The sequence below is a fragment of the Rhinoderma darwinii genome, chromosome 4 (genome assembly GCF_050947455.1).
Source record: "Rhinoderma darwinii isolate aRhiDar2 chromosome 4, aRhiDar2.hap1, whole genome shotgun sequence".
NCBI classification, from domain to species: Eukaryota; Metazoa; Chordata; class Amphibia; order Anura; family Rhinodermatidae; genus Rhinoderma; species Rhinoderma darwinii.
The window spans coordinates 369,411,509-369,438,895 of NC_134690.1; the positions used below are offsets into that span (position 1 = coordinate 369,411,509).

Sequence of the window (27,387 nt, forward strand, 5' to 3'; positions counted from 1 at the left end):
TTGCCAAGTTAAAGAGGCTCTGTCACCAGATTTTGCAACCCCTATCTGCTATTGCAGCAGATAGGCGCTGCAATGTAGATTACAATAACGTTTTTCTTTTTAAAAAACTAGCATTTTTGGCCAAGTTATGACCATTTTTGTATTTATGCAAATGAGGCTTGCAAAAGTCCAAGTGGGCGTGTTTAAAGTAAAAGTCCAACTGGGCGTGTATTATGTGCGTACATCGGGGCGTTTTTACTACTTTTACTAGCTGGGCGTTCTGACGAGAAGTATCATCCACTTCTCTTCAGAACGCCCAGCTTCTGGCAGTGCAGACAGCGTGTTCGAGAGATCACGCTGTGTCGTCACTCACTTCCTGCCCCAGGTCCTGCATCGTGTCAGACGAGCGAGGACACATCGGCACCAGAGGCTACAGTTGATTCTGCAGCAGCATCAGCGTTTGCAGGTAAGTCGATGTAGCTACTTACCTGCAAACGCTGACGCTGCTGCAGAATCAACTGTAGCCTCTGGTGCCGACACGATGCAGGACCCGGGGCAGGAAGTGAGTGACGTCACAGCGTGAGCTCTCGAGAACACGCTGTGTGTCTGCACTGCCAGAAGCTGGGCGTTCTGAAGAGAAGTGGATGATACTTCTCGTCAGAACGCCCAGCTAGTAAAAACGCCTCGATGTAGGCACATAATACACGCCCAGTTGGACTTTTACTTTAAACACGCCCACTTGGACTTTTGCATAAATACAAAAATGGTCATAACTTGGCCAAAAATGCTTGTTTTTTAAAAATAAAACCGTTACTGTAATCTACATTGCAGCACCTATCTGCTGCAATAGCAGATAGGGGTTGCAAAATCTGGTGACAGAGCCTCTTTAAGATGTGCCATGCTGATAGACTTCTACCCAAAAAGACTGAATGCTGTCATAAAGTCAAAGGGTAATTCAACAAAATATTATTTTAAGGGTGTGCATATTTATGGAACCACATTATTTTTGTTCTTTATTTTAATTTTTCCACCCTAAAAGATTTCAGTTTGTTTTTCAATACAATTGTACGGATTATAGGTGAAATTAAAAGGTGGAAAAGTTCTGAAATTATTAATCTTGGACTGATTTTTCGACATGGCAAAAAAAAACTGCCATTTTAACAGGGGTGTGTAGAATTATATATATCCACTGTAAATGGCACCATAACAGGGGCCATTATGATCTTCGCTATTGGGACCCCTCCCCCTTTGTAAGCCACTGTTAGACAGTTTAATTAAATTGACTGCAGGAAATGTTACAACAGTCTTATCACTTTCCTGGAGCGATGATATGCAGTACATGCATGTGACTGCTGTAGCCAATCACTGGCCTCAGCGGTCACATGCCCTACATGCTATCATTAATGTGGAGGTCAGTGATTGGCTGCATTGCTGCATTTGTCTCTGCTAAACATTAAAAACAGTGACGTCAATAGCATCGGGCATTCCAATTGTTCTAGAGAATCAGTTTCAACTTTTGGATTCCAAGGTGGGGCACAGGAGCCGCTGATTTCCTCATGAATGGTTAACCCTCCTAGGCAAAAGACCATTTTAGAGAGATCTGATCTCTGGCGTAATGTGACAAGGTCATTGCATTATTAATGTTGGAGCACTATTGGTTTACAATTATTTTATGAAGCACTAGGTGTGGCACTATTACTGTAGGGGCCACTATCGGTTTGGCACAATGATATTCTGGGGCACTATGACTTTAAAAATGAATCCAGTTCTTAACACAGGATGGATGGGCTGCCTCAGTGCCCTTCTGTAAGCTTGGTCATAGGTGTCTCTGTGGACTCCCGGCAAAACATCTAAAAAGCACATTAATTTGGACTTGAGCTGAAGAGGGATAACAGCGACAGGCACAAAATGCTGCAATAAGTGGTCTTATTAGAGTCTTGTCACTTACTGATATCTGGGGGTGGTAGATGTTTACTCTTACCCAAATAAATTTAATGAAAGAGATAATGATCATATTAAGACCTTGAAATAGATGCTATTAGTCAAAGAAAGTTAATTATAAGTTGAGAATTAAAAGCACTAACCTGATTCCCCTGAGCTAGCAAAGCTTTCAGGCGAGCTATTTCAGCTCGCAGCTCACGAATTAGCTTGACATTAGAATCCTCATTAATGGTGGGCTTGTTGATAATGTTTTTGGCTCTATTTGCATAGCGAAGTGTACTTAAGGTTTCTCCATAATTGATATCAGCAGGCGAAATAGCTGTGAAAAGAATTCAAAAAACAAATTATTCAGCACCTTAAGCGCCAACGAACAAGGTGGTGTTTGCAATTTGAAAGTCAAATAGGTTTGTGCTATTACATGAACGTGTACTCTGCTCACTTCTTTATATTTCTTATGCTATTACTCAAGACTTCTGGAAAGAAGAGAACTGCTGCCACTAGGCTTCATAGCGTAGATGAAGAATTGCATGAGAAGTGAAGTAGACTTGCTCTATTTATAGATTGGAAACAAATCTATCAGAAAAAAAACTGATTGCATTCTTGTCGCATCCGATTGAGGGTAAGAAGTAAAACCCTGACTAAAATCATCACTACTGATTACATGTAACAAAAAAATAAATAAAAGAAGAAATACGGTAATAGATAGAGGACACTACATGGAACACACTGACCTGCCTGTAACAACCTAGACTGATACAACTACACTAAAAACAAAGGTAAAACACAGCATTAGCATAAAAGAAAACCTCTCAATCAGTCAAATGCTTCTATCTGCTGGAAGTACTGTTGCCACGTAAAGCAGTTTATGTTTTTTTCAATGACCTGTAACAGGCTATTGCAAATTTGTTAAATGATGCTTTGATAATAGAAGGCACTCCATCTTTTGTGTGCATAATATACCTCCTGCTATACAATTCAGGGAAGGGCTGCAAAGTTAATTTCTTATGTAATCCCCAACCATAACGAACGCAAACAGTGTTGTGTGAGTCTCTAACCTAAGCACTGTAAAAGCAATTTCAATACTTGCCAACAATCCCAATTTTCGCAGGACTGTGCCATGAACCGGACCACAAAAAGGGTAAAGTTTATGCGAACTTGTATTAAAAGGGTGGTTTCTGAATGTTTTTAGGGTATTAGTGTAGAATACGGTTTGTCAGCAGCGCATCTTCCTTTGTAAACAGGGATGTGCTGTCGATAATAAAACCGTATGTGCCCAAACAACCACACTAATGATCATTGGGCACATATAGCACCGATGATCGCTCCATGTAAATAGATCTACAAAAGCGCCGATCGACTTGCTATATTGTCGTTTGGTGCTCAATGCCAGCAGAAAATCTGCCTGTGTAAAAAGAACCGAAGTTGAGCAGTTTGATGACCCCTGGACATGTAGCAATGATGCACCCGGTCCTCTTTAATATCCTGCAGTAACAGAGGAAACATTTAAAGTGTAGCTAAATATTTGACAAACTTCTGACATGTCATAATAACATGTCAGAAGTTTGGATTGGTGGGGGTCCGAGCACTGAGACCCCCACCAATAGCTAGAACGAAGCAGCTGAAGCGTTTGTTTGGCTTTTTCCGGGAAGCTGATGTATCGGAGTACGGGCTCAGACTTTCTATTGAGTCCGTACACCGATACATTTATTTCCGGAAAAAGCCGAACAGTCATGAAGCGGCCGAGCGCTCACACGAGCGCTTCAGCTGCTTCATTCTAGCGATTGGTGGGGGTCTCAGTGCTCGGACCCCCACCAATCCAACTTCTGACATGTCACTATAACATGTCAGAAGTTTGTCAAATATTTAGCTACACTTTAAATTATAGAGACAACGTCGCAGATCATGTAAACACTCTGTGCATTATTTTTTATTTGTTAGATTCAGGAAACCTGCAGGAACTCTACATCACCTACAGAACCCAGGTCAGTAAGGTTTTTTTAGGGTGAAGGGGAGTTCAACTCTTAAAATTCTGTTTCTCACTGGAATTTCGATTTAAATATTTCTACTGGGTGCTCAAAATTAACTGGGTTTTGTCACAAAACTTCTAGACTAGATATGTCACGAAAGTCTGATTGGTGTGGCAATCCGAGCACGGGTGTGCCAGGTCCCCATTTCTGGTAGAAAAGTTTAGGGTCACTCTCCATTAAAAGTCAATGATCTGTTTCTGTAAATCTTATCGAGGCATGCACAGCTACCAAGATCAGAGTAGGTCATGGCATTCGGACCCCCACAGACCAGACTTTTACAGTATATATATTTTAGTTGCATAGCACTGTTTGGCTCTCCCATAGCCTTCATATTGGTGCTTTCAGAAGACATATGGAAGCACTAGCAGAGAAAAGATTGTACTGGCCATGTAACCTCCCCGCTTTTCCCAGAGGGGTGAAAATATTAAGTCAACTCTTTATTTACTTGAAAACTCTAGTCTGCAATCTCTGATCTTAGGAAACAAGTGATGGAGAGAACTTGCTTTTAGCACATTTTATACCCGTATATAAAAATGTATAATCAATTACTCTTATTTTACAGCTAACCTTCTAAACTGCATTAATAAGACTGCCTCTGAATGCTTACTGGCAATCATTATGGTTTTTGAGTTTCCTCCCAGGCTATCTTTTAACAGCCAAGTCAGAACGGAATCCCGGTAAGGCACGAACACTTGCTTTTTCTTCGCAAGATGGTTGGCTGCATCCTGAGATAAATCAGCTGAGAACAAAAGACAGAAAAGAGAATTAATGCAAAAAAACACGACTTTCTATTCTCTCCTCAGAATCTGAAGAATCCCTCTGGGATATTTTCTGCACTCTTACAGTCATAAAACACAGAATAAGTTTTTAAACTTTTAAATGGTTCAAGGCAATGTCTAATATATGTCACCAGTGAAAAATATTAGATGAGACAATACCGAAGCAGCAATCATGAGACAATGTAAAAATTAAGAAATGATAATCTAATAGCATACCTAAGGCAGAAATGACATTTCCCAGAGTTACTAGAGACTTATTAATGTTTCCTCCTTCCTTGAGTCGCACACCAGTAGAACCAGTAGCATCTGCTCGCTCACTTCCGGCCAGATCCACTAAATGAATTTTGCTGACTGTTTCACAGGGCATTTCAGCATCAAATTTGGCCTGAAAGTAAAGAACAACTAAACCAATTACATTGATCATCTTTCCCAGTACAGCTTATGATATAGGCAAGAACTTAGGCTATTAATGGTGATTGCTCGGAGAAACAAAAATGATGGAAACCAATTGGTCTCATTATTGCTTTTAATTAAATAGTCATGGGCTTTCCAAAGCATTGCAAAGAAAACTAATTTATTTATGGCAGTCTCTGTTAAATAGATTACAGTCTAAGGCCTCAAACATGAGTACAATGTGCCCATCTGAATAACAATCTACAGTATATTCCAGATGTAACACCTGGACTTACCGCAGTTCTAAGGGGTATTCCCAACTTAGACATTTATGGCATATCCACATGATATGCCATAAATGATTGATAGAGATGGGTGCAAGCTCTGGGACTCACACCTACATTAAGAACGATTTTACGTAGTTCGGCGGCCGCAAGCTGCCAATTCCAGACGGGTACTTGTGGAGAGGGGGCCGTGCATACGTGGCTCCCTCCATTCAGTTCAACAGGCGTTATAGAAACATACAACAGAATGAAGAGAGCCACACACATGCACGGCCCCCTCTCAACTTGTCCCGCCCTGGAATCGGTAGCTTGCGGCCACTGCACCAGACAAAATGGGGGTCGAGTGAACCCCGTTCTCGATATAGGCTCTGGTCTCAGAGGTGGGACCTGCATCTATCACACATTTATGGCATATCCTGTAGATAAGCCATAAATGTCTACGTTGGGAATATACCTTTAAAGCATCATACGGATCTATCATGCTGTAAGTTAAGTTCAGTAGAACCAGTGTGCAGAGGATGGTGTAATACGGACTGGTAAACATGGGCACAATACACTAGTCTGAAGAAGTCCTATTTTTTTTTTTTTAAAACACACCCCACACACAAAAGGTAACCAATATCCCATCAGTACATAGTAATCTAATGAAGATGTTCCCTGTAGTGGATTAAAACTAAAGGTGCAAGGCATGACTTTATGATGGCTGGGTATTATAATAAGTCTATTGGTGTGACATCATGCTCTATACACAGAGATTAAAATCATGTATAAAGATAATAGAGGGACACAAGGAGCTGATTCTTCCAGTAACATATATTAAAGCGAAACTTTCAACTTTCTAAGGCTTAAAAAATTGTATTTATTTTTTTACCGATAGCGAAGAAGTGTTAATAACCCTCTGATTACAAGTGATAATGGGATGGTGCCATTCAATTTTACAGCAGACTGTAAAACAAGATGCATTTCAGGAGCTTAGCATGTTGTGATGACATCTAGTGTCTAATATAATAACTGCAATATTGCATAATTCATCTTTATATGGCTAATTAGAGCAACAAAACTTTTAATATTTATTATATATATTACATATTTTATATTTATTATGCATTACCTACTCCCAAAAAGCTGCACAACTAGAAATATTTGCGGAGTGATTTTTGTTGCTGAAAATCTGACAGCATTCTAAAAAATTTAGCATTGATTTCCGTAGCTTTTAATTCGGGTTGTCCAAGATCACTCACCATTGTGATCTTCCCAAATGTATCTATGACGTATCAGAAGATCCTTATGACTGGATTTTCCCTTTAAAATCTGCTGTCGGGTTAAACTGTATATCTCAGTCACTTCAAAAATTCTCAAAATAAGAAGCACGGCGAGATGTAAAGTTATTAATAGAAGTGGCCAATTGGACAAACTAAACTTTGCACTGGTCTTCAAGTCTGTCATCACGTTCATCATCTGCACATTACACACTCAATATGGGATCACAGATTGGCCAGCAATATTACATACAAAACATCTCTTGGGCATCTACCGCACAGCAGACAATCTGTGTATGGAGCCAATTAGTAAAGTACAAATGGTTGAGATCGCAGAAAAATTATTTACTTATTTACTGTAATTAGCATATTTGCTAATGATCTATTTCCTTTCTATGGCCTGATCTAATCTCGAAGGCAAAACCAGCAAAACATTTATCACATTCCAATGAGTTGTTTTCACCATTGCCTAATGAATTATTTGGCTGTTTTATGAATTAACTACCACAACTCTGGGCTGGCAACAAATAGAATACTGACACTTTTTTATATATAGTTGTTTGCATTTCCCTCCTTTTCCAGATAGAACTGTAGAAATAAAATTATTATGGGCATGTTCAGAGATGGCGTATGTGTCATGGATTTCCGCACCGAAAACGTGCAACAAATTTCAGTACAATACATGTGAAAGGTGTTTTTAAAGATGTATCTGCATGTAGCAGAAAATATCCATGTAGATTTCGCATTATGCTGCAGATTTTTTACATCCGCAGAATGCCTATTATCTAGCAGAATTACGGATCCCATCGTTTGAAATGCAGTATCTGATTTTTCAGCTGCTTCGTGGATTTTTTTTTTTTACTACGTCTACCCTACGTACCCTAACACTGACACTGTGTGGCTTACGGACATGTGACAATGGAGTACATTTTTAAGTTTTTCTTCAGTAATGTCCTAGGCTGCCAGCTATTCTATTAATCCCAAGTAGGATAAGAAACTAGTTAGGTTCTGTTTACATCTGCATCAGAGGTTCAGTTAGCATGCTGCGTTGTTTTGTCTGGCAAAACGACGGACACCACGACGGAGACTCAACAGAACTCATTAAAGTCACTGGGTTCCATCAGGAGCCGTTGGTTACAGTCATGCAACGCATCCGGTGGTTCCGGGATTTTCGTTGCTCTGACGTGGCAGAACAACAGAAACCACAAACGCAGATAAGAACAAAGCCTTATGTTTCTATTTAACTCAACTTGTTTAAAAAAAAAAAAAAAAAAAAAAAAAAAAAATCGGAGGACAATAGTTTATATTGGGTTTTTCAAGATTACAAACAAAAACAGGCATATAGTTCTATAGAGACATTAATAGGTCTTAAAGAAGCATGACATCTAATAAAACAATCATATAAACTCCAGGAACTAGAGTGGTATGCCATCACTTTCTTGGATCGGAAGACCCCTTTAATGCTAACAAAATATATCATCATCATCGATAATAATATCATCATCATCATCATCAATAATAATATCATCATCATCAGTATCATCATCGTCATCGTCATCATCATCAATAATATCATCGTTATCAATATCAACATCTATCAAATGTAATAAAAGACAGGAAATCGCAAAATAAATTCAAAAATTTGAAAGACGGTGCTGATAAAGATTGTATTATTTTTGAAGCAGACATTAATAATACACGGACATCTGAGAAGATTGAAAACAGCCTTAGAGAGGACTGCCACTTATTTATTCTCCTTATGAGACGAAGCCTTGAGAGAACATTTCATTAAGCAATTATTATTCTACACATATAATGCCCCAAGGCCTTCTAGAGGAATGAATCACATGTACAGCATAGCACTATGTATAGAGTGTAGATATATCAATATCTGAAGCAAAACATTTAGTGCCATTAACAAAACAGGGACTGTAAGGCTATGTTCACACAGAGTATTTTGCATTAGGAATATCTGCCTCAAAATTCAGTTTGGAAGTTTGAGGCAGATTTTCCTCTGCCTGCACGCCGATTTTCGCTGAGTTTTTCGCCCGCGGCCATTGAGCGCCGCGGGCATAAAACACTGCGAAATACGCTTTCTCTGCCTCCCATTGAAGTCAATGGGAGGTCAGAGGCGGAAGCGCCCGAAGATAGGGCATGTCACTTCTTTTTCCCGCGAGGCAGTTTTACTGCTCGCGGGAAAAAGACGCCGACGCCTCCCATTGAAATTAATGGAAGGCATTTTCGGGCCGTTTCTGGCAAGTTTTGCGACGCGGTTTACGCGTCAAAAAACTCGGCAAAATACTCAGTGTGAACATAGCCTTAATGAGGACTATAACCACAACACTGATAACATGGTTGTCAGCATTAAATAATACATACATGAACCTACAACATGACACTAAGGTTCTGTTTACATCTGCATTGGGGACTGCGTTCAGAGACTCCGTCGCAGACTCCATAAAATTTGACTGAAATATAGCGCCGCATGCTGCTCCATTTTTTTCCGGGAAAACTACTAACACCACGAAGGAACCTCGACAAAGTCCATTCTAGTCGCTAGGGCCCATCAGGCGCCATTATTGTCCATTAAGTGCAGATCCGACACCGCCGTCATGGTTTCCGTTATATGAATAGAGCCAACTTCTAGGCTGCATAAGAGAGGTTGTTTAACCCCTTAATGACCGCCGATACGTCTTTTTACGGCGGTCATTAGTGGGCTTTATTCTAGAGCGCCGCCAAACTACGTCGCTGCTGTAGAATAAAGTAAACAGAGCAGGGAGCCGTGAAATATCCCTGCTCTCAGCTGCCAGAAGCAGCTGAGGGCTGGGGGCGTCCCTGCTCTGCCGGGTGAGATCGATATTAGTATCGATCTCACCTGTTTAACCTTTCAGATGCGGTGCACAATAGCGAGCACCGCATCTGAATGGTTTTGGAGAGAGGGAGGGAGCTCCCTCTCATCTCACTGACACCCGGCGATAAAATCGCCGAGTGTCTGTGTCTTCTATGGCAGCCGGGGGTCTAATAAAGACCCCCAGGTCTGCCTGCAGCGAATGCCTGCTAGATAATGCCGCAGGCATGACCTAGCAGATGCCTGTCCGTTTTAAACGGACAGGCAGTAATACACTGCAATACAAAAGTATTGCAGTGTATTATAATAGCGATCGGAGGATAGTGAAGTCCCCTAGTGGGACTAGTAAAAAAGTAAAAAAAGTTTAATAAAGTTAATAAAAAAAAAAAGTGAAAAAAAAAAATGAAAAACCCAGCTTTTCCCCTTACAAAATGCTTTACTATTAAAAAAAACGACAATAAAGCAAAAAAGTTACACATATTTGGTATCGCCGCGTCCGTAACGACCCCGACTATAAAGCTGTTACATTATTTAACCCGCTCTGTGAACGCCGTAAAAAATAAAATAAAAAACAATGGAAAAATTGCTGTTTTCTGTTAATCCTGACTTAAAAAAAATGTGATAAAAAGTGATCAAAAAGTCGCATCTACTCTCAAATGGTACCAATAAAAACTGCAAGTCGTCCCGCAAAAAACAAGACCTTATACAGCTATGCCGACGCAAAAATAAAAAAGTTACAGCTCTTCGAATGTGACAATGGAAAAATCTAAAAAATGGCTTGGACATTAGGGCCCAGAATGCCAGCAGGGGGAAGGGGTTAAAGGCGTTTAGTCAATGCCTTGTAATATCTAAAAATTCAGAGAAATTAGGGCAAAAAAATTGACATCCTCCTCCAAAATTGTATAAAAAAAGAACGAACATTTTTATTGACACCAAAAAGGAGAAGACAAACAAGTTAAAAACGTTGTATACAAAAATTCAAATAGTGATCCATAATAAGATACACCGTAAAGTGCGCAAGAGCCCCAAACTAGATCAGACCTGCCGGACACACGAATGGCCCTAATAATACACTTCAATACATGTGGTAATTCCACAGGTCTGATCTAGTTTGGGGCTCTTGCGCACTTTACGGTGTATCTTATTATGGATCACTATATGAATTTTTGTATACAACGTTTTTAACTTGTTTGTCTTCTCCTTTTTGGTGTCAATAAAAATTTTGTTACTGTTTTGATACAGTTTTGGAGGTGCATGTCAATTTTTATGCCCTACTTTCTCTGGTAGTTTTAGTTGATTGTTCCAGGGCATAAACTATGCGCTCCATAGATAGGCGGTGTGCCTGCCCATTCTTGTTTTTTCATATAATGCCTTGTAATATATCCTATTAAAGGGGTTCTCTATTCTTAAGTAAATAAAACTTAAGCATCGGATAATGAAAAGTTATGCAACATTCTAATATTGTCGGGTTAGTCTGAAGTCTTCATACACAGGTCATACAATGGGCACTGAGGAAAAAATGGCAATTGTTTAAGGGGATCACAAATAGATAAACTAGACAGTTTATTCCTATGGGGAGCAAGAACTAAACAATTTTATCTAAGTCCATGTGGTTTGCCGACTAGGTAAAAAGAGAAATAAATGCGAAAAAGTAAGAATTTAAATCTCGAAGTCTACAGGTACAAATTCTGCATTTATGATCTAGAAGGTTGGCAATAAAAGCTACAAGAAGGCAATTACACGAACTCAAGTAGAAGCAAATTGCAGAGGAGAGTAGAATGAATAACAAAAAAAAAACAACTAAAAAGTTGGACGAATAACTGATGTAGAAGATAATTTGGTCACAAGTGGCATTGAGAGGCAGAGCTATTAAATACATCTCTCATCTGTGTTCACAAAGAGCAGCCTGCTGGGGATATGTTCACGAATACTGCTAATGACATAATAACTAATACTTATTAATGTGAATAAAGCTCTCGAGCCTGATGGTTACAGCCTCGTGTTCTTGAAGAACTTAGCTTTGTGACTGAAAAACCTTAATTTTTGTTATTCAAGGATTCCCTACATACAGGCAAGGTGCTAATGGACTGGCATATAGCGGTTACTCCAATTGAAAAGTTCACAGATAAAGCCTGACAGCTATAGGTCGGTAAGTATAACCTCTATAGTTGGAAAGTCACCTGAATATTTAATAAGGGATCATATTGAATATTATGATTTAGAAAATAATATAATCATTAACAACCAGCATGACTTTGTAAAAAAAAAAAATGGTTGTGTCAAACCAATTTAGGTGCTTTTTATGGAGTAGTAGACCCTATATACCTGGATTTTTTTCTTTAAAGTATTTGATACGGTCCCTCACATGTTAAGGTCCATTACTTTAAATCGTGCAATTTGTGATTGGATACAAAATTGGCTAACAGACCATATTCAAAGAGTAGTCATTAAAGAGGTTTTCCCCATCAGAGACATTTAGGACGTATCCACAGGATATGTTACAAATGTCAGATAGATGCGGGTCCTATCTCTGGGACCCGCACCTCCCTCTAGAACGGGGACCCTAAATCCCATTCTAGCTTTTTGTGATCACGCTACCTCCCGGCCACTTACTGATTACACGGTTGGGAGTTGCAGAAAAAGTGTAACTCGCTGAGCTACGCGGTTTCCGTAACTCCTATAGAACTGAATAGTAGTTACGGGAACAGCATGCTACGCTGCTTCTGTAGAGGCCATTCCCTACTATGGGAGTTACAGAAACAGCGTAGCTCAGCGAGTTATGCCATTTCCGTAACTCCTGACCATGTAATCCATGTGGTAGTGGCCAGGACTCAGCTTGAGCACAAAAACCTAGAACGGGGTTTAGGGGACCTCGTTCTAGAGATAGGTACGGGTACAAGAGGTGGGACCCATGTCTAGATTAAGAGCAATTTCATCACGAACCATAAAGTTATGGAACATGCTCTCGCAGGATTTCATAACAGCTAAAGAGTGTGGATAGATTTAAGAAAGGATTAGACATCTTCCTTGTAAAATTAATGTAGCATAATGATCCGAGGATCTGAACGACTGGCAGCAGGGATCATGGATTATGGCAAATTGGGTCTTTACCATTCAGGGTGGGCTTTTGCCTTCCTCTGGATCAACTGGGTTTAAAAGTATAATGCCTCATGCACACGACCATGTGCGCCGGCTGAGTCTCGACAGTAATCCGTGGAAAGATAGGACATGTCCTATCTTTCCTCGGATCCGAGAATCGTGTAAGCTTTATACGGACCCGATTCACCCGCTAAAGTGAATGGATCCGTGAAGACTATCGGGTGCCACTCGGATGCCGTTAAAAACGGCCCAAGTGGCACATCAGTCATGTGCAAGAGCACTTAAACTTTGAATTTGATGTATTTAGGTCTTTTTTTAGTCCCCTAACTACGTAACGAATCCTATTTGACCTCATTCTGGTAACTGGGTATTGCTTTTGCCATACACATAACCTGCATATACTATAGGTCACAGAGTCCACATCAAATGTTAATAGGCTAAGAATCTTTATTGAATCCTCCGAAGATCATTAAAAATGTAGCAAAATTGACATAGAACACAAAACAAGCAATCAAAAAGATGCTCACAAGGTATTAGAAATGTGTAAATCAAATTATACCAAACAGCAATATAAAAATATGACTGCAAATCTCATCCATAGAATAGAATTCATCCTCAAAAGTTCTACATAGTAAGTGTCAAGTGATCAAACCACCAAATATTTAAAATATTAAAAAGGATACTTAAAACATATTAACCGCACAATGCTCCATTACCTCCGTACTGGAGACCACTATAAAACACAATCCACATTATGCGGCAAATTTCTAAAGACTCAACCGCCTTTTAAACCCCCAATCCAATCCCGCTTCTTGGTTTAAAGTTTTCTTAAAGGGGTTTTCCCACAAGAGACATTTATGACATATCCACAGGATGTATCAAATGTCAGCTAGATGCGGGTCCCACCTCTGGGACCCGCACCTATTACGCTTTGCGTTCTGGCTAATTTCCGACCATGAAGGAGAAAACACTGTTTCACGCTGTTTTCGTAAGCCCCATAGAACTGAATGGTAGTTACTGAAACAACGTGGCTCGCATGCTACGCTGCTTCCATAACTGCCATTCACTACTATTGGAGTTACAGAAACAGCGTAGCTCAGCGAGTTACGCCGTTTCCGTAACTCCCGACCATGTAATCAGGAAGTGGCCGGGAGTCAGCATGAGCGCAAAAAGCTAGAACGGGGTTTAGGGGGAATTGTTCCAGAGTTGGTTCCTGCATCTATCTTACTTTTATGACATATCCTGTGGATATGCCATAAATGTCCCTTGTGGGAAATCCCCTTTAATCCTTTTCTCACCTCATGTACACTTCAATTCAAGCGTCGGTCTGCATTTTAAAAGAAGTGGTAACCATGTTTTGTGAAGTTACATTTTTTTTCTTTTAAAAAAGCAACCCCATGCCCATACATATATCTCCATACAGCAGCCAAGGCAGCAATCCTGGGCAACCGCTTTAAATTAATGTACAGCTGAATATTGCTTGTTCTCTGTAAACAGCAATTTCATGTTGTTGGTAATGTGTTTCAATAAGATTACTGATCCAGAAAAATGTCTGCCCCCCATGATCATTAGTGCTTTCAAGATTTCCGGTTCAGAGATTCTTCAGGAAAATATACTGCACTTGATTTTCCCATTTACACAAGTTTGCATGTGGCTTTATATGTAAAAGATTCCTACAAAGACAGATTCACAGACACGGAAGCAAGTAGAAAAAATCATAGCTTGGTAACCAGACAACACAATACCTGAGTGAAGTTGATGGTAAAGATGGCGTGTGATCGACTGCTCACATCATTCATTCCCGTGGCAGCTGTGGTTCTATTAATATTCCCAGCATCCATTAGCTCCTCCACATCACTGTAATTCTGAACTAAGTGCTTTGATAAATCTGAAAATATGAGGTAAAACAGAAAAGGATAATAGGTAAGGGTAGCACTTTACAGGGATGGGTCCATTCTCCCATTAGCCAAAATGGCACAAAAAAATTGTGCTATTTGGCTATTATGAACTCACAGTCATGAGTCCGGCGTATTCACAAGAACACTCCCATGACTCTCAGTAGGGGTTGATGGCTGGCTGCTGTGTATCTACATATACAGCAGCTTGTCAATCATTGCGTGGGGGCCGGGGCAAGGCGGGGGGAGCACTTTGCTCATGAAAGCATCGGACTAATAACTAGAAGTCCGGAGTATTCTTTGTGCGCTCCATTAGCCAAACGGGCTAATAGGAGAACGGTCCTGTCCCTGTAATATGCTGTACTTCAAAATAAGTGTTTGATATTACTAGTTTTAGCACAACCAAATTAGCATAAATGTAATATACAGATATGCTGTAAGAGTGCCACATACTGGAACTCCGACAACTTCTTCAGCTAAATAAAAAAACACCTATGGAGTAGCCACTACCTGCTGTGTAGTTGCAATTCGAGACATTTTTTTAAATTCATGTGGCTAACCTGACTTTTGGTGGCACTCTGATCATTAAAGTCACAGCCTAAAATCCTGCAACAAAACTGTAATACTATGCTTTTGAAAAACTATTTACAAAATTCCATCTCTATGTATTATGTACTTAATACAGATTTCAGGAGTATCTAAGGCACTGGAGATGACGGGTGCTTTGGATACTTCTCGGAGCATGCGTTGGTGAGAAGATAGGAAATCACACCAAATGAAGGAAGGAGTGGGACGACAAGTGGTGCAAGGGGATCCATATGGTTTGTCTATTAAGTTACATAATGATTTCCTCTCTACTCATGTCAAAAGTTAAAAAAAGAATTCAAGAGCAGCAGTGAAGAATGGAAAAAAAAAAAGAAAATTCAAAACTAGTAGTATATACAATGTTGCTTAACTTCATGTGTACATTTTCAACAGTGAAATTTTGATACAAACGTACACTTTAAATGCAAGGTCCACTTTCGAACCCAATTTTTTACAATTGTTAAACTAGGGCTGAGGAGGGAGGTCAATGTAGAAAAAAAAGGGGTAGCCAGGTTAGAGAGGGGTCAGACTATATTGGTGGTGGGAGAAACAGAATGTGGGGAGAGGACTAGACAACAAGATAAGGAGATCCTTTCGTTACAAAACATCAGTGTAAATAAAAAGGACCGATTAATGTCAAATCACATTTCTGATAATAAAAGTGAAAAACTGACAGGCAAGTTAAAGTGTATGTTCACAAATGCCAGAAGTCTAGCAAGCAAAATGGGGGAGCTGGAGGCTTTGATACTGGAAGAAAATATAGATATAGTTGGCGTTGCTGAAACATGGCTGGACTCTTCACATGACTGGGCTGTAAATCTACAGGGTTTTACACTTTTTCGGAAAGACAGGACAAATAGGAAAGGTGGTGGTGTATGTCTGTATGTGAGAAGTGATATGAAGGCGAGTGTGAAAGAGACAATAGTGGGTGAAGACTGTGAGGAGGTTGAAACCTTGTGGGTGGAACTAGAAAGGGAGGTAAACACTGAAAAAATTACTTTTGGTGTAATCTATAGACCCCCCAATATAACTGAGGAGATGGAAGGTCAGATATATAAACAGATGGAGCGGGCTGCACAGGCGGGTACTGTAGTGATAATGGGAGATTTTAATTTCCGGGATATTAATTGGTGTCATGGTTCGGCTTCAACTGCAAAGGGGAGACATTTCCTCAACCTGTTGCAGGAAAATTTTATGGGCCAGTTTGTGGAAGACCCGACTAGAGGTGAAGCTCTGTTGGATCTGGTCATTTCTAATAATGCAGATCTTGTTGGGAATGTCAATGTTCGTGAAAACCTCGGTAACAGTGATCATAATATAGTTACATTTTACCTATACTGTAAAAAACAAACGCAGGCTGGGAGGGCAAAAACATTTAATTTTAAGAAAGCCAATTTTCCCAGGATGAGGGCTGCAATTCAGGATATAGACTGGGAAGAACTAATGTCAAATAATGGAACAAATGATAAATGGGAGATTTTCAAATCTACTTTGAGTTATTATAGTGCAAAATTTATTCCTACAGGTAATAAGTATAAACGACTCAAATTAAACCCCACATGGCTTACACCTTCTGTGAAAGGGCCAATACATGACAAAAAAAGGGCATTTAAAAAATACAAATCTGAGGGTACAGCTGTAGCCTTTGTAAAATATAAAGAGCTTAATAAAATCTGTAAAAATGTAATAAAATTAGCAAAAATACAAAATGAAAGGCAGGTGGCCAAGGATAGTAAAACAAATCCTAAAAAATTCTTCAAGCATATAAATGCAAAAAAGCCAAGGTCTGAACATGTAGGACCCCTAGATAATGGTAATGGGGAGTTGATCACAGGGGATCAAGAGAAGGCAGAGTTACTAAATGGGTTCTTTAGCTCTGTATATACAACAGAAGAAAGAGCAGCTGATGTAGCCGGTGCCAGTGCTGTTAATATATCAGTTGATATACTGAATTGGATGAATGTAGAGATGGTCCAAGCTAAATTAAATAAAATAAATGTGCACAAGGCTCCGGGACCAGATGGGTTACACCCTAGAATTCTTAAAGAGCTTAGTTCAGTTATTTCTGTCCCCCTTTTCATAATATTCAGAGAATCTCTAGTGACTGGTATAGTGCCAAGGGACTGGCGCAGGGCAAATGTGGTGCCTATTTTCAAAAAGGGCTCTAGGTCTTCCCCGGGTAATTATAGACCAGTAAGCTTAACATCCATCGTGGGGAAAATGTTTGAGGGGCTATTGAGGGACTATATACAGGATTATGTGACAATAAATAGCATTATAAGTGACAGCCAGCACGGTTTTACTAAGGACAGAAGTTGTCAAACTAACCTAATCTGTTTTTATGAAGAGGTGAGCAGAAGTCTAGACAGAGGGGCCGCTGTGGATTTAGTGTTTTTGGACTTTGCAAAGGCATTTGACACTGTCCCCCATAGACGCCTAATGGGTAAATTAAGGACTATAGGTTTAGAAAATATAGTTTGTAATTGGATTGAGAATTGGCTCAAGGACCGTATCCAGAGGGTTGTGGTCAATGATTCCTTCTCTGAATGGTCCCCGGTTATAAGTGGTGTACCCCAGGGTTCAGTGCTGGGACCCCTATTATTCAACTTATTTATTAATGATATAGAGGATGGGATTAATAGCACTATTTCTATTTTTGCAGATGACACCAAGCTATGTAATATAGTTCAGACTATGGAAGATGTTCATGAATTACAGGCAGATTTAAACAAACTAAGTGTTTGGGCGTCCACTTGGCAAATGAAGTTTAATGTAGATAAATGTAAAGTTATGCATCTTGGTACCAACAACCTGCATGCATCATATGTCCTAGGGGGCGCTACACTGGCGGATTCACTTGTTGAGAAGGATCTGGGTGTACTTGTAAATCATAAACTCAATAACAGCATGCAGTGTCAATCAGCTGCTTCAAAGGCCAGCAGGATATTGTCGTGTATTAAAAGAGGCATGGACTCGCGGGACAGGGATGTAATAATGCCACTTTACAAAGCATTAGTGAGGCCTCATCTAGAATATGCAGTTCAGTTCTGGGCTCCAGTTCATAGAAAGGATGCCCTGGAGTTGGAAAAAATACAAAGAAGAGCAACGAAGCTAATAAGGGGCATGGAGAATTTAAGTTATGAGGAAAGATTGAAAGAATTAAACCTATTTAGCCTTGAAAAAAGAAGACTAAGGGGGGACATGATTAACTTATATAAATATATTAATGGCACATACAAAAAATATGGTGAAATCCTGTTCCTTGTAAAACCCCCTCAAAAAACAAGGGGGCACTCCCTCCGTCTGGAGAAAAAAAGGTTCAAGCTGCAGAGGCGACAAGGCTTCTTTACAGTGAGAACTGTGAATTTATGGAATAGCCTACCGCAGGAGCTGGTCACAGCAGGGACAGGAGATGGCTTTAAAAAAGGGTTAGATAATTTCCTAGAACAAAAAAATATTAGCTCCTATGTGTAGAAATTTTTCCTTCCCTTTTCCCTTCCCTTGGTTGAACTTGATGGACATGTGTCTTTTTTCAGCCGTACTAACTATGTAACTATATGTTACAATGCATTTTAAATGAAAAATGAAGCAAATACCATTTAAAAAAAAATATTATTGTTTTTCAGACCTATGTATTATCCATGGAGATCTATGTAACAGACAAACCAAACCCGTTTAGTTTGATCCTGTAATCATACCCCCTTCCATTTCTGAGGTTAGCAAGTAGGGGACAGTGAGAAGTGAGTATGACTGCAGGATCAGACTACACAGGGCTTGTTTGCAGTCTGTTACCATGGAAACCATAAGCCCGTTGTGGCATTTTAGATGCTTTGGAATTAAAAATAATAATAATTTTGATTGGGAAAGTGGTCCTTCCCTTTTAATGGATTGCCACAGGAGAAATATTTATGGTATAGAATGAGGATACGCCAAAAATGTCAAATTAGCAGAGGTCCGACCCGCTGCAACCATTAGTCAATGGCCGACCATGCTGCCCCTAGAGAAAGCAGAGAAGACCTGACGGGGAAAAAGTGGCACTCCGTTTCCCAGCAGTTGGCCCCTTTCAATCAGACATTCCCATCAAGGTCTCTAGCCTTTAAGTATAATATTGCTGCATATTTCATTTAATGAATAGTGTTTATATTAAGACCTGTTAACAAGGAAAACTATACAATAGCAATAATAATACTATATTTTAAATAATAATACGATTTGCCCAAGTGAAGCACGTGTTCATTCCTACCTTCAACATATGGACCTTCTTTAGGGTGCTCTCGAACTCGTAAATTAAAGGTCTTGGATGACTTTCTTCTTAGTAGGTCTCTTACTCTTTCATTGTAAATTTCTAGGTAGCTGGAAGAATTTACACAAAATACTTAAATAAATATAGAGGTATCATATCCTACAGAAAAGTAGGCTTAAAACATAAGAAATGTGACCAGAAAATTAATCAGTTTAACCATGTTATGTGGCTCAGAACATCAGTACTTTAGATTAAAGGGGTTATCCACCTTGTGACAACGGATGACCTACCGGATAGGTCAGACACCCGGACCCCGCACCGATGAGCTGCGGGCACCGGATGTTGTGGCACATAATGATATGTACGGAGCCGGATGCAGTTGGCTCCATACATAGCATAGTGGCCGTGCTGCAGAACTGCAGGTCCGCTCCTATTCACTTGAATAGGAGCAGAGCTTCAGTACTGCAGCTCGGCCGCTATTCCGTGGCTGAAGCTAAGTGCTTCTGGCTTGTACGTCCAGTGCACGGAGGCACTGGACCAGCTGATCTGTGCGGAGCCCGGGTGTCGGACCCCCACAGATCATGTACTGATGACCTATCCTGCGGATAGGTTATCAGTTGTCAGAAGCTGGAAAACCCCTTTGAGAAGTTCTATGAAAAAAAAAAATTGACATTTAGTAACTAAAATGTTAACGTGACTTCACTTTCAGAAAATGTTCCTAGCACATATGGTACATATTTGTGCAACTGAAAGGGCTGGCACCAAACAGCTATGTATTATGTACCCTCCATTCAAGGTTTACACTGATCAGCCATAATATTAAGACCACCTGCCTAACATTGTGTAGGTTCCCCTTGTGCCGCCAAAATAGCTTTGACCCCTGGATGGACTTTACAAGATCTCTGAAGGTGTCCTGTGATATCTGGCAGCAAGATATTAGCAGCATATTCTTTAAGTCCGGGTCATCGTGAATCAGACTTTTCCAGCAGATGCGCAATTAAATTGAGATTTTGAGAATTTGGAGGCTCAGCACCTTGAACAATTTTTGAAGCATGGCCGGGCGCATGGGAAAACTGTTGCCACAAAGCGGTGTACTTGATTTGCAACACTGTGAAGGTAGGTGGTACATGTCAAAGTACCAACCACCTGAATGCCAGCACCCAAGGTATCTCAGCAGGACATTACCCTGAGCATCACACTGCCTCTGCCTGCTAGTCTTCTTCCCATAGCACATTCTGGTGCCATCTCTTGCCCAAGTAAGTGACGCACGCACACCCAACCGTCCCCATGTAAAATAACATGTGATTTCTCAGACCAGACGGCCTTTATCAATTGCCCCATGATCCAGTTCTGATGCCCACATTCCCATTGTAGGCACTTCGGCAGTGGACAGAGGGGAAGAGCATGAGTACTCTGACTGATCTGTGACTACGCGGCCACAAATGCAGCAAGCTGTGATGCTGTGTGTGTTCTGACACTTCTATTTATTATATCCAGCATTAACTTTTTCATTAATTTGTGCTACAGTAATTCTGCTGCGGGATCAGACCAGACAGGCTAGCCTTCACTGTCCACATGCATCAATGAGCCTCTGACACCGATGACCCTGTCAGCGGTTCACCGCTTGTCCATTCTTGGGCTACTTTTGGTAGGTCATAACACCGGGAACCCACCACAAGACCTGCCGTTTTAGAGATGCTCAAACCCAGTCGTCTATCCATCACAATTTGGCCCTGGTCAAAGTCGCTCAGTTTCTTGCGCTCGCCCATTTTTCCTGCTTTCAACACATCAACTTCAAAAACGGACTGTTCACTTGCTGCCTTATATATTCCAGCCATGTTATGGCTGATCGCTGTATGTTACAGATAAAAAAGTGATGTTGACTTAGGGCAGGGGCCCCTCTATTTGTTCTAACATTAGAAGAAATAAAGTGGACAACCCCTTTAAAACAGATGAACACTATCCATCCACATTAAAGGTGAATTTACACTTTTTCTTGTACAGGTATTTTTAGGAGTGCGGCAGTTGACCTTTTTCTAACATTTCACATTTACCTGACTTCTGTACGAAAAGATGCAATCCCCTTCCTGGTAACGTCAGCAATCCTACTGAACAATCCTTCACAAATCCTCGGTATTAGACCAGAATCTCCCTGTGTAAGCAGAAAAATTTTGGATTTGAACATTATGTATACCAGTCTACACACAATATCTAACCACATAGTAAAAATTCCTGACCAAGTATTTCTCATTTATATGGGTTTCTGGAAAAGCTCGGTGACAACCAATATGTCTGCCATTAGAACTTCCACAGGGGTTGTCACATGCAATTGCGAATCTGCTTAGTCATGCAGTAATATATCTAGGCAGATTTGCCATTCACAATTCCAAAAAAAGCCGGATGACGCTTGCAGAGATGTGTAATAGCGGCTACATTGGTTGTCACCCAGCTTTACTAGAACCAGAGATAAATCCAAAAAGGTAGCTTTAACAACATGAAATAAGAAAAGAATTTAAATGCTTATACAGACTGTCAAATTTGTAATTTTGGGCTTAAAACTCTCGACTTTGTTTACACATTAGCAACAGGAACAGCATTTCAATTAGAATAGCGATTATTCCTCAGCAGTTCAATATGATTCTCAGCACCATCTCCAGTTACCGTGCACGGTGCTACATAGAATCACATATACTCATTACATCCCGCAAATGCATGACTGTAAGCGGAAGACAGATCACTGCAACCTATGAAGCAAACTGAGGATCCTTGGGACAACTGTGGCTTTTTATTGCACCACTGCTGGGTAGATTTACCATGTAAGTGAGGCGCGGTGATACGGACCATAACGTTACTGTAACTAATGAGGATACTAGGGTTGTATCCGCATCATTTTTTGTTTGAAGGGGTTGTCTCATGATTAAAAATTTCTCTGTAAGTTCACACAAAATATAAAAAAAAATTCAGTTCAAAGAAGCACTTCACGTTTTTTTTTGTTTTTTTTTAATATCCCCCACCCATTTGTACATTGGTGTTTTAGTGGGGTGCTGTGTGCGGAAGTACTTACCGATCACGGCATTACGTCTTTTTCAGGTCCAGCGCTGCCCACGTGATCTACATTCTGACCTGGTCTGGAATCACTTCTGTTGAGAAAACCGGAACTCCGGCTCTCAATGTATTCCTATGGGAGCCAGAATGAGGCCAGAATGAGGCTCCATAGGAATGCATTGAGAGCCGGAGTTCCGGTTTTCTCAAAAGAAGTGATTCCAGACCAGGTCAGAATGTGATTCACGTGGGCGGTGCTGGACCCCAAAACGACGTTAAGGAACGGATCGGTAAGTATTTCTGCACACAGCACCCCACTAAAAACACCAATGTACAAATGGGGAGAAATTAAAAACAAAAACGTGTAGTGCTCCTTTAAATAGTTTTAAAAAATGCTCCGGTGGCTAGATATCCCTGTTATATACTGGTTATGGCGCCTTTAAATCTCTCTCAAAACGTCCAAGTGTTCAGTGCTGATGAACATATACTCAGTAGCTCAGCACCACTACCACTACCCAGATCCTCTTATATACAGGCATCCAAATGATTTCCTACTATTGAGCACGCCAGCACTGGGAGAGATTTATTCAGGCTGGCGTTTATTACGCCAGTCCTCATTTGAAGTGTGTCGGAGTAAAATGTGCCAAATTTATTAAGAGACAACGCCTCCTAGTAAATATGGCATATCATTGACAGTCTATGCGCCAGAAATTGAAATCTACTCCTGTTATGAGCAATTTTGGGTTTAAATTAAAGTAAACATGTCGAGCCGATGGTGGCCTTGCCCCCTCCTGCATAACCCTGCCCACTTTACGCGTAACTTTTCAAAAGGTGGTGAAGTAAAAAAAGTCAAAACATTTTCTGCGTAGGAGGTAACCCCTGCAGCCAATCAGAGGGCTAAGCGGGGCTCTCTGGTGACTAATCGTATTTCTGGCATAATATCAGGAATACAACATATGACCGCTAAGCCCTCTGATTGGCTCCAGTAGTCATAAGCTACGTGCATGTACCACCGATATTGCCGCCGGAGCATTAGCACTGTATCGAAGGGGGCAGGGATAAGTACGTATTGCTTTTTAGTTTTATTTATTTCATTTGCAGCCCCTAAGAAACAACTTCCTGGATAACCCCTTTAAATGGACATTCGGAGAGGGAATCAATAGAACACCAGGGGGCACCATAGCAGCAATATGTACACACAGGCATTGGTATGTTTTGGATAACCTAACAAAGAAAAGTAATATATGATCATGGAAAGTAAAATACAAACATTGCACTGAATAAGACGAAATCTATTAAAATGCAAAAGGCACAGGCCAGGGCTACACTACTAATTTTGCTGTGCAATCGGACCGCAGATGGGACCCTAATCAAGTTATGCAATTTTGTCACGATATAAGATGTGTGATTATCTTGCATTACAATAGGAATAAACCATTCATCCCAAGAGGTCAACTGCAGCTACAGCCCAACCTGGTATAGCATTCACACGGAATAACACAGTGAAACACTCCATGTGTTCCTATCAGTGCAACAGTCACTTGACTTTGGAAGCCACCATCTTTCCTTCCTATGAAAGGTCTGTCCGGAACTATATGCGTTCATATCATACTATGGTATCTTACATTGGGTGCCATATAACATCTATATAATAAAAAAATATAGTCCCAACAGGACGCCATAGAGGGATGCTCCCCACTTGGGACCCCGTTCTAGTAGCCGGAGTAGAGAGCAGCTACAAAAGATCTTACCTGCAAACGCTGATGCTGCTGCAGAATCAACTGTAGCCTCTGGTGCCGATGTGGCCGTCACGATGCAGGACCTGTGAGTGACGTCACAGATCTGCACTGTCACAAGCTGGGCGTTCTGAAGAGAAGAGGATGTTACTTCTCTTCACAGCGCCCAGCTAGTAAAAGTATTAAAAACGCCCCGATGTACGCACCTAATACACGCCCACTTGGACTTTTACTTTTAAACACACCCACTTGGACTTTTGCAAGCCTCATTTGCATAATTACAAAAATGGTCATAACTTGGCCAAAAATGCTCGTTTTTTAAAAATAAAAACGTTACTGTAATCTACATTGCAGCGCCGATCTGCTGCAATAGCAGATAGGGGCTGCAAAATCTGGTGACAGAGCCTCTTTAAGATAAAATGTTAATATAAAATATGCCACATAACGGTTTTTCTCTGTTTTCTGGTCTTGTAAAATTCAAAATTATTATTCAGTTCTATGCTAGAAACAAGTTATGGATAATCAGAATTTCTAGATTATCCAATGCTGGATTAAAGGAACTTTATAGTGCATATATATTATTATATATAAATATTCTTGGAAGGTACGGATTCTCCTTGTGGAGATCAGGCTGGTAAGGAGTCTTAAGGGCAATTCTCCCTGGGAAAATAAAAAGAATATAAAATAGCTCTCCTCCAGAAGGAAGACAACAGTCTCCCGAGTGCCACCTATAGGTGACTACCGTGTAAGTCAATATATGACCCTTTATAGAGCCTTGAAACATGACTCGGATGAATGTCCAAACCAGTGACAACCATCAGCAGATCGCACTGTATCGGCATTGTTGTTTCTCGTCAGAGAGTAGGATTCTGGTTGACTGTATGAGAAGCCTTTGAAGCAGCTCTTGGAAGTTACTAATTCTCCTGCGGAGATGCAGTTGGTAGGTAGCCTTAAAGGGGTTGTCCACTTTCAGAAAACTGTTGACCTATCCACCGGATAGGTCATCAGTATAGGTTTGGTGCGTGTCCGATACCCGGACCCCACACTGACCGCAACTCTGGCTGCCTTCGTGCACCGGATGTTTAGAACGGGATGCAGTAGTTGGAGCCGGAAGCAGATGGCTCCGACCACTGCATAGCGACCGTTCGGCAGAACTGCAGCTCGGCCGCTTTTCTTTGACCGGAGCCATTTGCTTTTGGCAACATCGTCCGGCACCCGGAGGCAGCCAGAGTGGCGGATCGGCGCGGGGTCCGGATGTCGGACAGGCACCGAACATATATTGATGACCTATCCGGTGGATAGGTCATCAGTTTTCAGAAAGTGGACAACCCCTTTAAGGACAATGCTCAGTGGGGGAAAAAAATGGTCTCTCTAGTGCCCCCTGTAAGGGACTACCCTGTAAGTCAATGTCCGACCCTAGAGCTCAGAGTCAGCCGCATGAGTGGTAACACTGTATCAGACAAAAAAACCTTCTGTCACATTCCCAAATTATTTGATAATGGCTGTGCAGTTTTTTGTTGTTGTTTTTTTTCCCATTAATAAAACAAGATACATTATGCTATTCATTATATGGTTGAATTTATTTTAATGTAAACCAATAACGAAGGGTCCCAGATAAACCCCCCACCCAAGGCAGTGCCTGTGTTCAATTGATAAATAGATGCATACAAAATTGCTGAATAAAAATTAATTCCTAAGTAAATCAGTGCAACGCTAATTTATACTCTACTAATCCATCTAGTAAACCATTAACCTTTCATAATTAGGAGAATCATCTTTAAGACTAACAAATTCATCCTTTAAATTATCTGTTATATTATTGAGCAATTATTTAAGTCATTAATACACAAAACTATAGATCTGTGGCATTGCTACTTAAATTGGCACTGCACTTTGAACAAACTTTGCATAAATCAATAGTACAAGCGAATATAAGAAACTTTGTAATATATCTTATAAGAAAAACTCCTCTCTTTCTACTGGTCAGGTTCCTTTCCACGCCCCCCCCTTCTGAGGGCCCTTTTACACAGGCCAAAGATCGGGAAAACAAATATTCATACAAACGCTTGTTTCCGATCCTTGGCCTATGTAAGCAGGGCAACAATCAGCCAAAGAACGGTCATATGGATTTTTAATGCAGCCTAAAAATGGTCGCTAATCGACAGCACATCTCTGTGTGTAAATGTGCTGCCATGATGCAAACGCATGGGGATGAATGACCGTATTAACGAACCTTTGTCCCAATACATTGCAATCATTGCTCCTTGTGAATAGCGTTAACAAGTTCACTCACTCTGAATTTACTGCTTTCACCGTCTTATCTACAAAACGGACTATCAGCTTACTGAAAGTTTAGGTTACAGTTGCCCATAGAAGTCTATCTAGAGGGGAGGTGGAGAACAGAAGCACTTAGGCCTTATTCACACGAACGTGTTATACGTCCGTGCTACGCGCGTGATTTTCACGCGCGTCGCACGGACCTATGTAAGTGAATGGGGCCATTCAGACTGTCCGTTATTTTCACGCAGCGTATGTGCACTGCGTAAAACTCACATGTTCTTTACGTGCCCGTGTTTCGCGCAGCACGCACCCATTGAAGTCAATGGGTGCGTGCAAATCGCGCACGGCACACGGAAGCACTTTCGGGTGCCACGCGTGATTCGCGCAACAGTAGTAAAAAGAATGAATGAAAACAGAAAAGCACCTCGTGCTTTTCTGTTTGTAAACATAAAAACAGAGTGTCATAATGATGCCAACTGCGCGAAAATCACACAGCCACGCACCATATGCTGATGCCACACGGACCTTTTGCATGCGCAAAACACAGCGTTTTTTGCGGGCGCAAAACGGACACGTCCGTGTGAATAAGGCCTTGGAGAGAGACATTGCAGCTTTCTAGTAAGTGTTATATCTCCAATGCTGGATTCACAGCTTAGTTGGTCATTACTACTGTGTAATGTCATCCATATTGCGGATGTTTCTGAGCGGGTTCTTCTCTCCCCACGTGTGCAATGTATAGTAGACATGATAGCAGTTAGTCTCTACCCACTAGCTCAGAGAAAACGTAGAATTAAAGATGTAGCCTGCAGGAGGAAAATCTGCTTTAAAAAAAAAATGCACAATACAAGTCATATAATGGACAGAAATTGTTATTCCTCATGTACACACAAGATAATTATTTTGAAAAGTCACCTAAAAGGTTGGGTACGCTTTAAAGGAACAGTGTTACCACAAAAAAAATTTTAATATGTTAAAGATGTTAGTGCTTTATTAAAAA

General features: G+C 40.6%; 1 protein-coding gene across 4 annotated transcripts in view; it reads right to left on the reverse strand.

Annotated features, from left to right (window-relative positions):
* The window catches only part of KIF16B (kinesin family member 16B), a 242,300-nt gene that overhangs the window by 185,027 nt on the left and 29,886 nt on the right, over positions 1-27,387 (reverse strand). For all 4 annotated transcript variants that reach the window (XM_075863098.1, XM_075863097.1, XM_075863096.1 and 1 more), the window contains exons 6-11: positions 21,387-21,484; positions 19,333-19,442; positions 14,355-14,497; positions 4,943-5,111; positions 4,555-4,686; positions 2,064-2,239 (exon numbers count right to left, since the gene is read on the reverse strand). In XM_075863098.1, the coding sequence (XP_075719213.1) occupies positions 2,064-2,239; positions 4,555-4,686; positions 4,943-5,111; positions 14,355-14,497; positions 19,333-19,442; positions 21,387-21,484 (828 nt within the window). The remainder of the gene's footprint in view (positions 1-2,063; positions 2,240-4,554; positions 4,687-4,942; positions 5,112-14,354; positions 14,498-19,332; positions 19,443-21,386; positions 21,485-27,387) is intronic.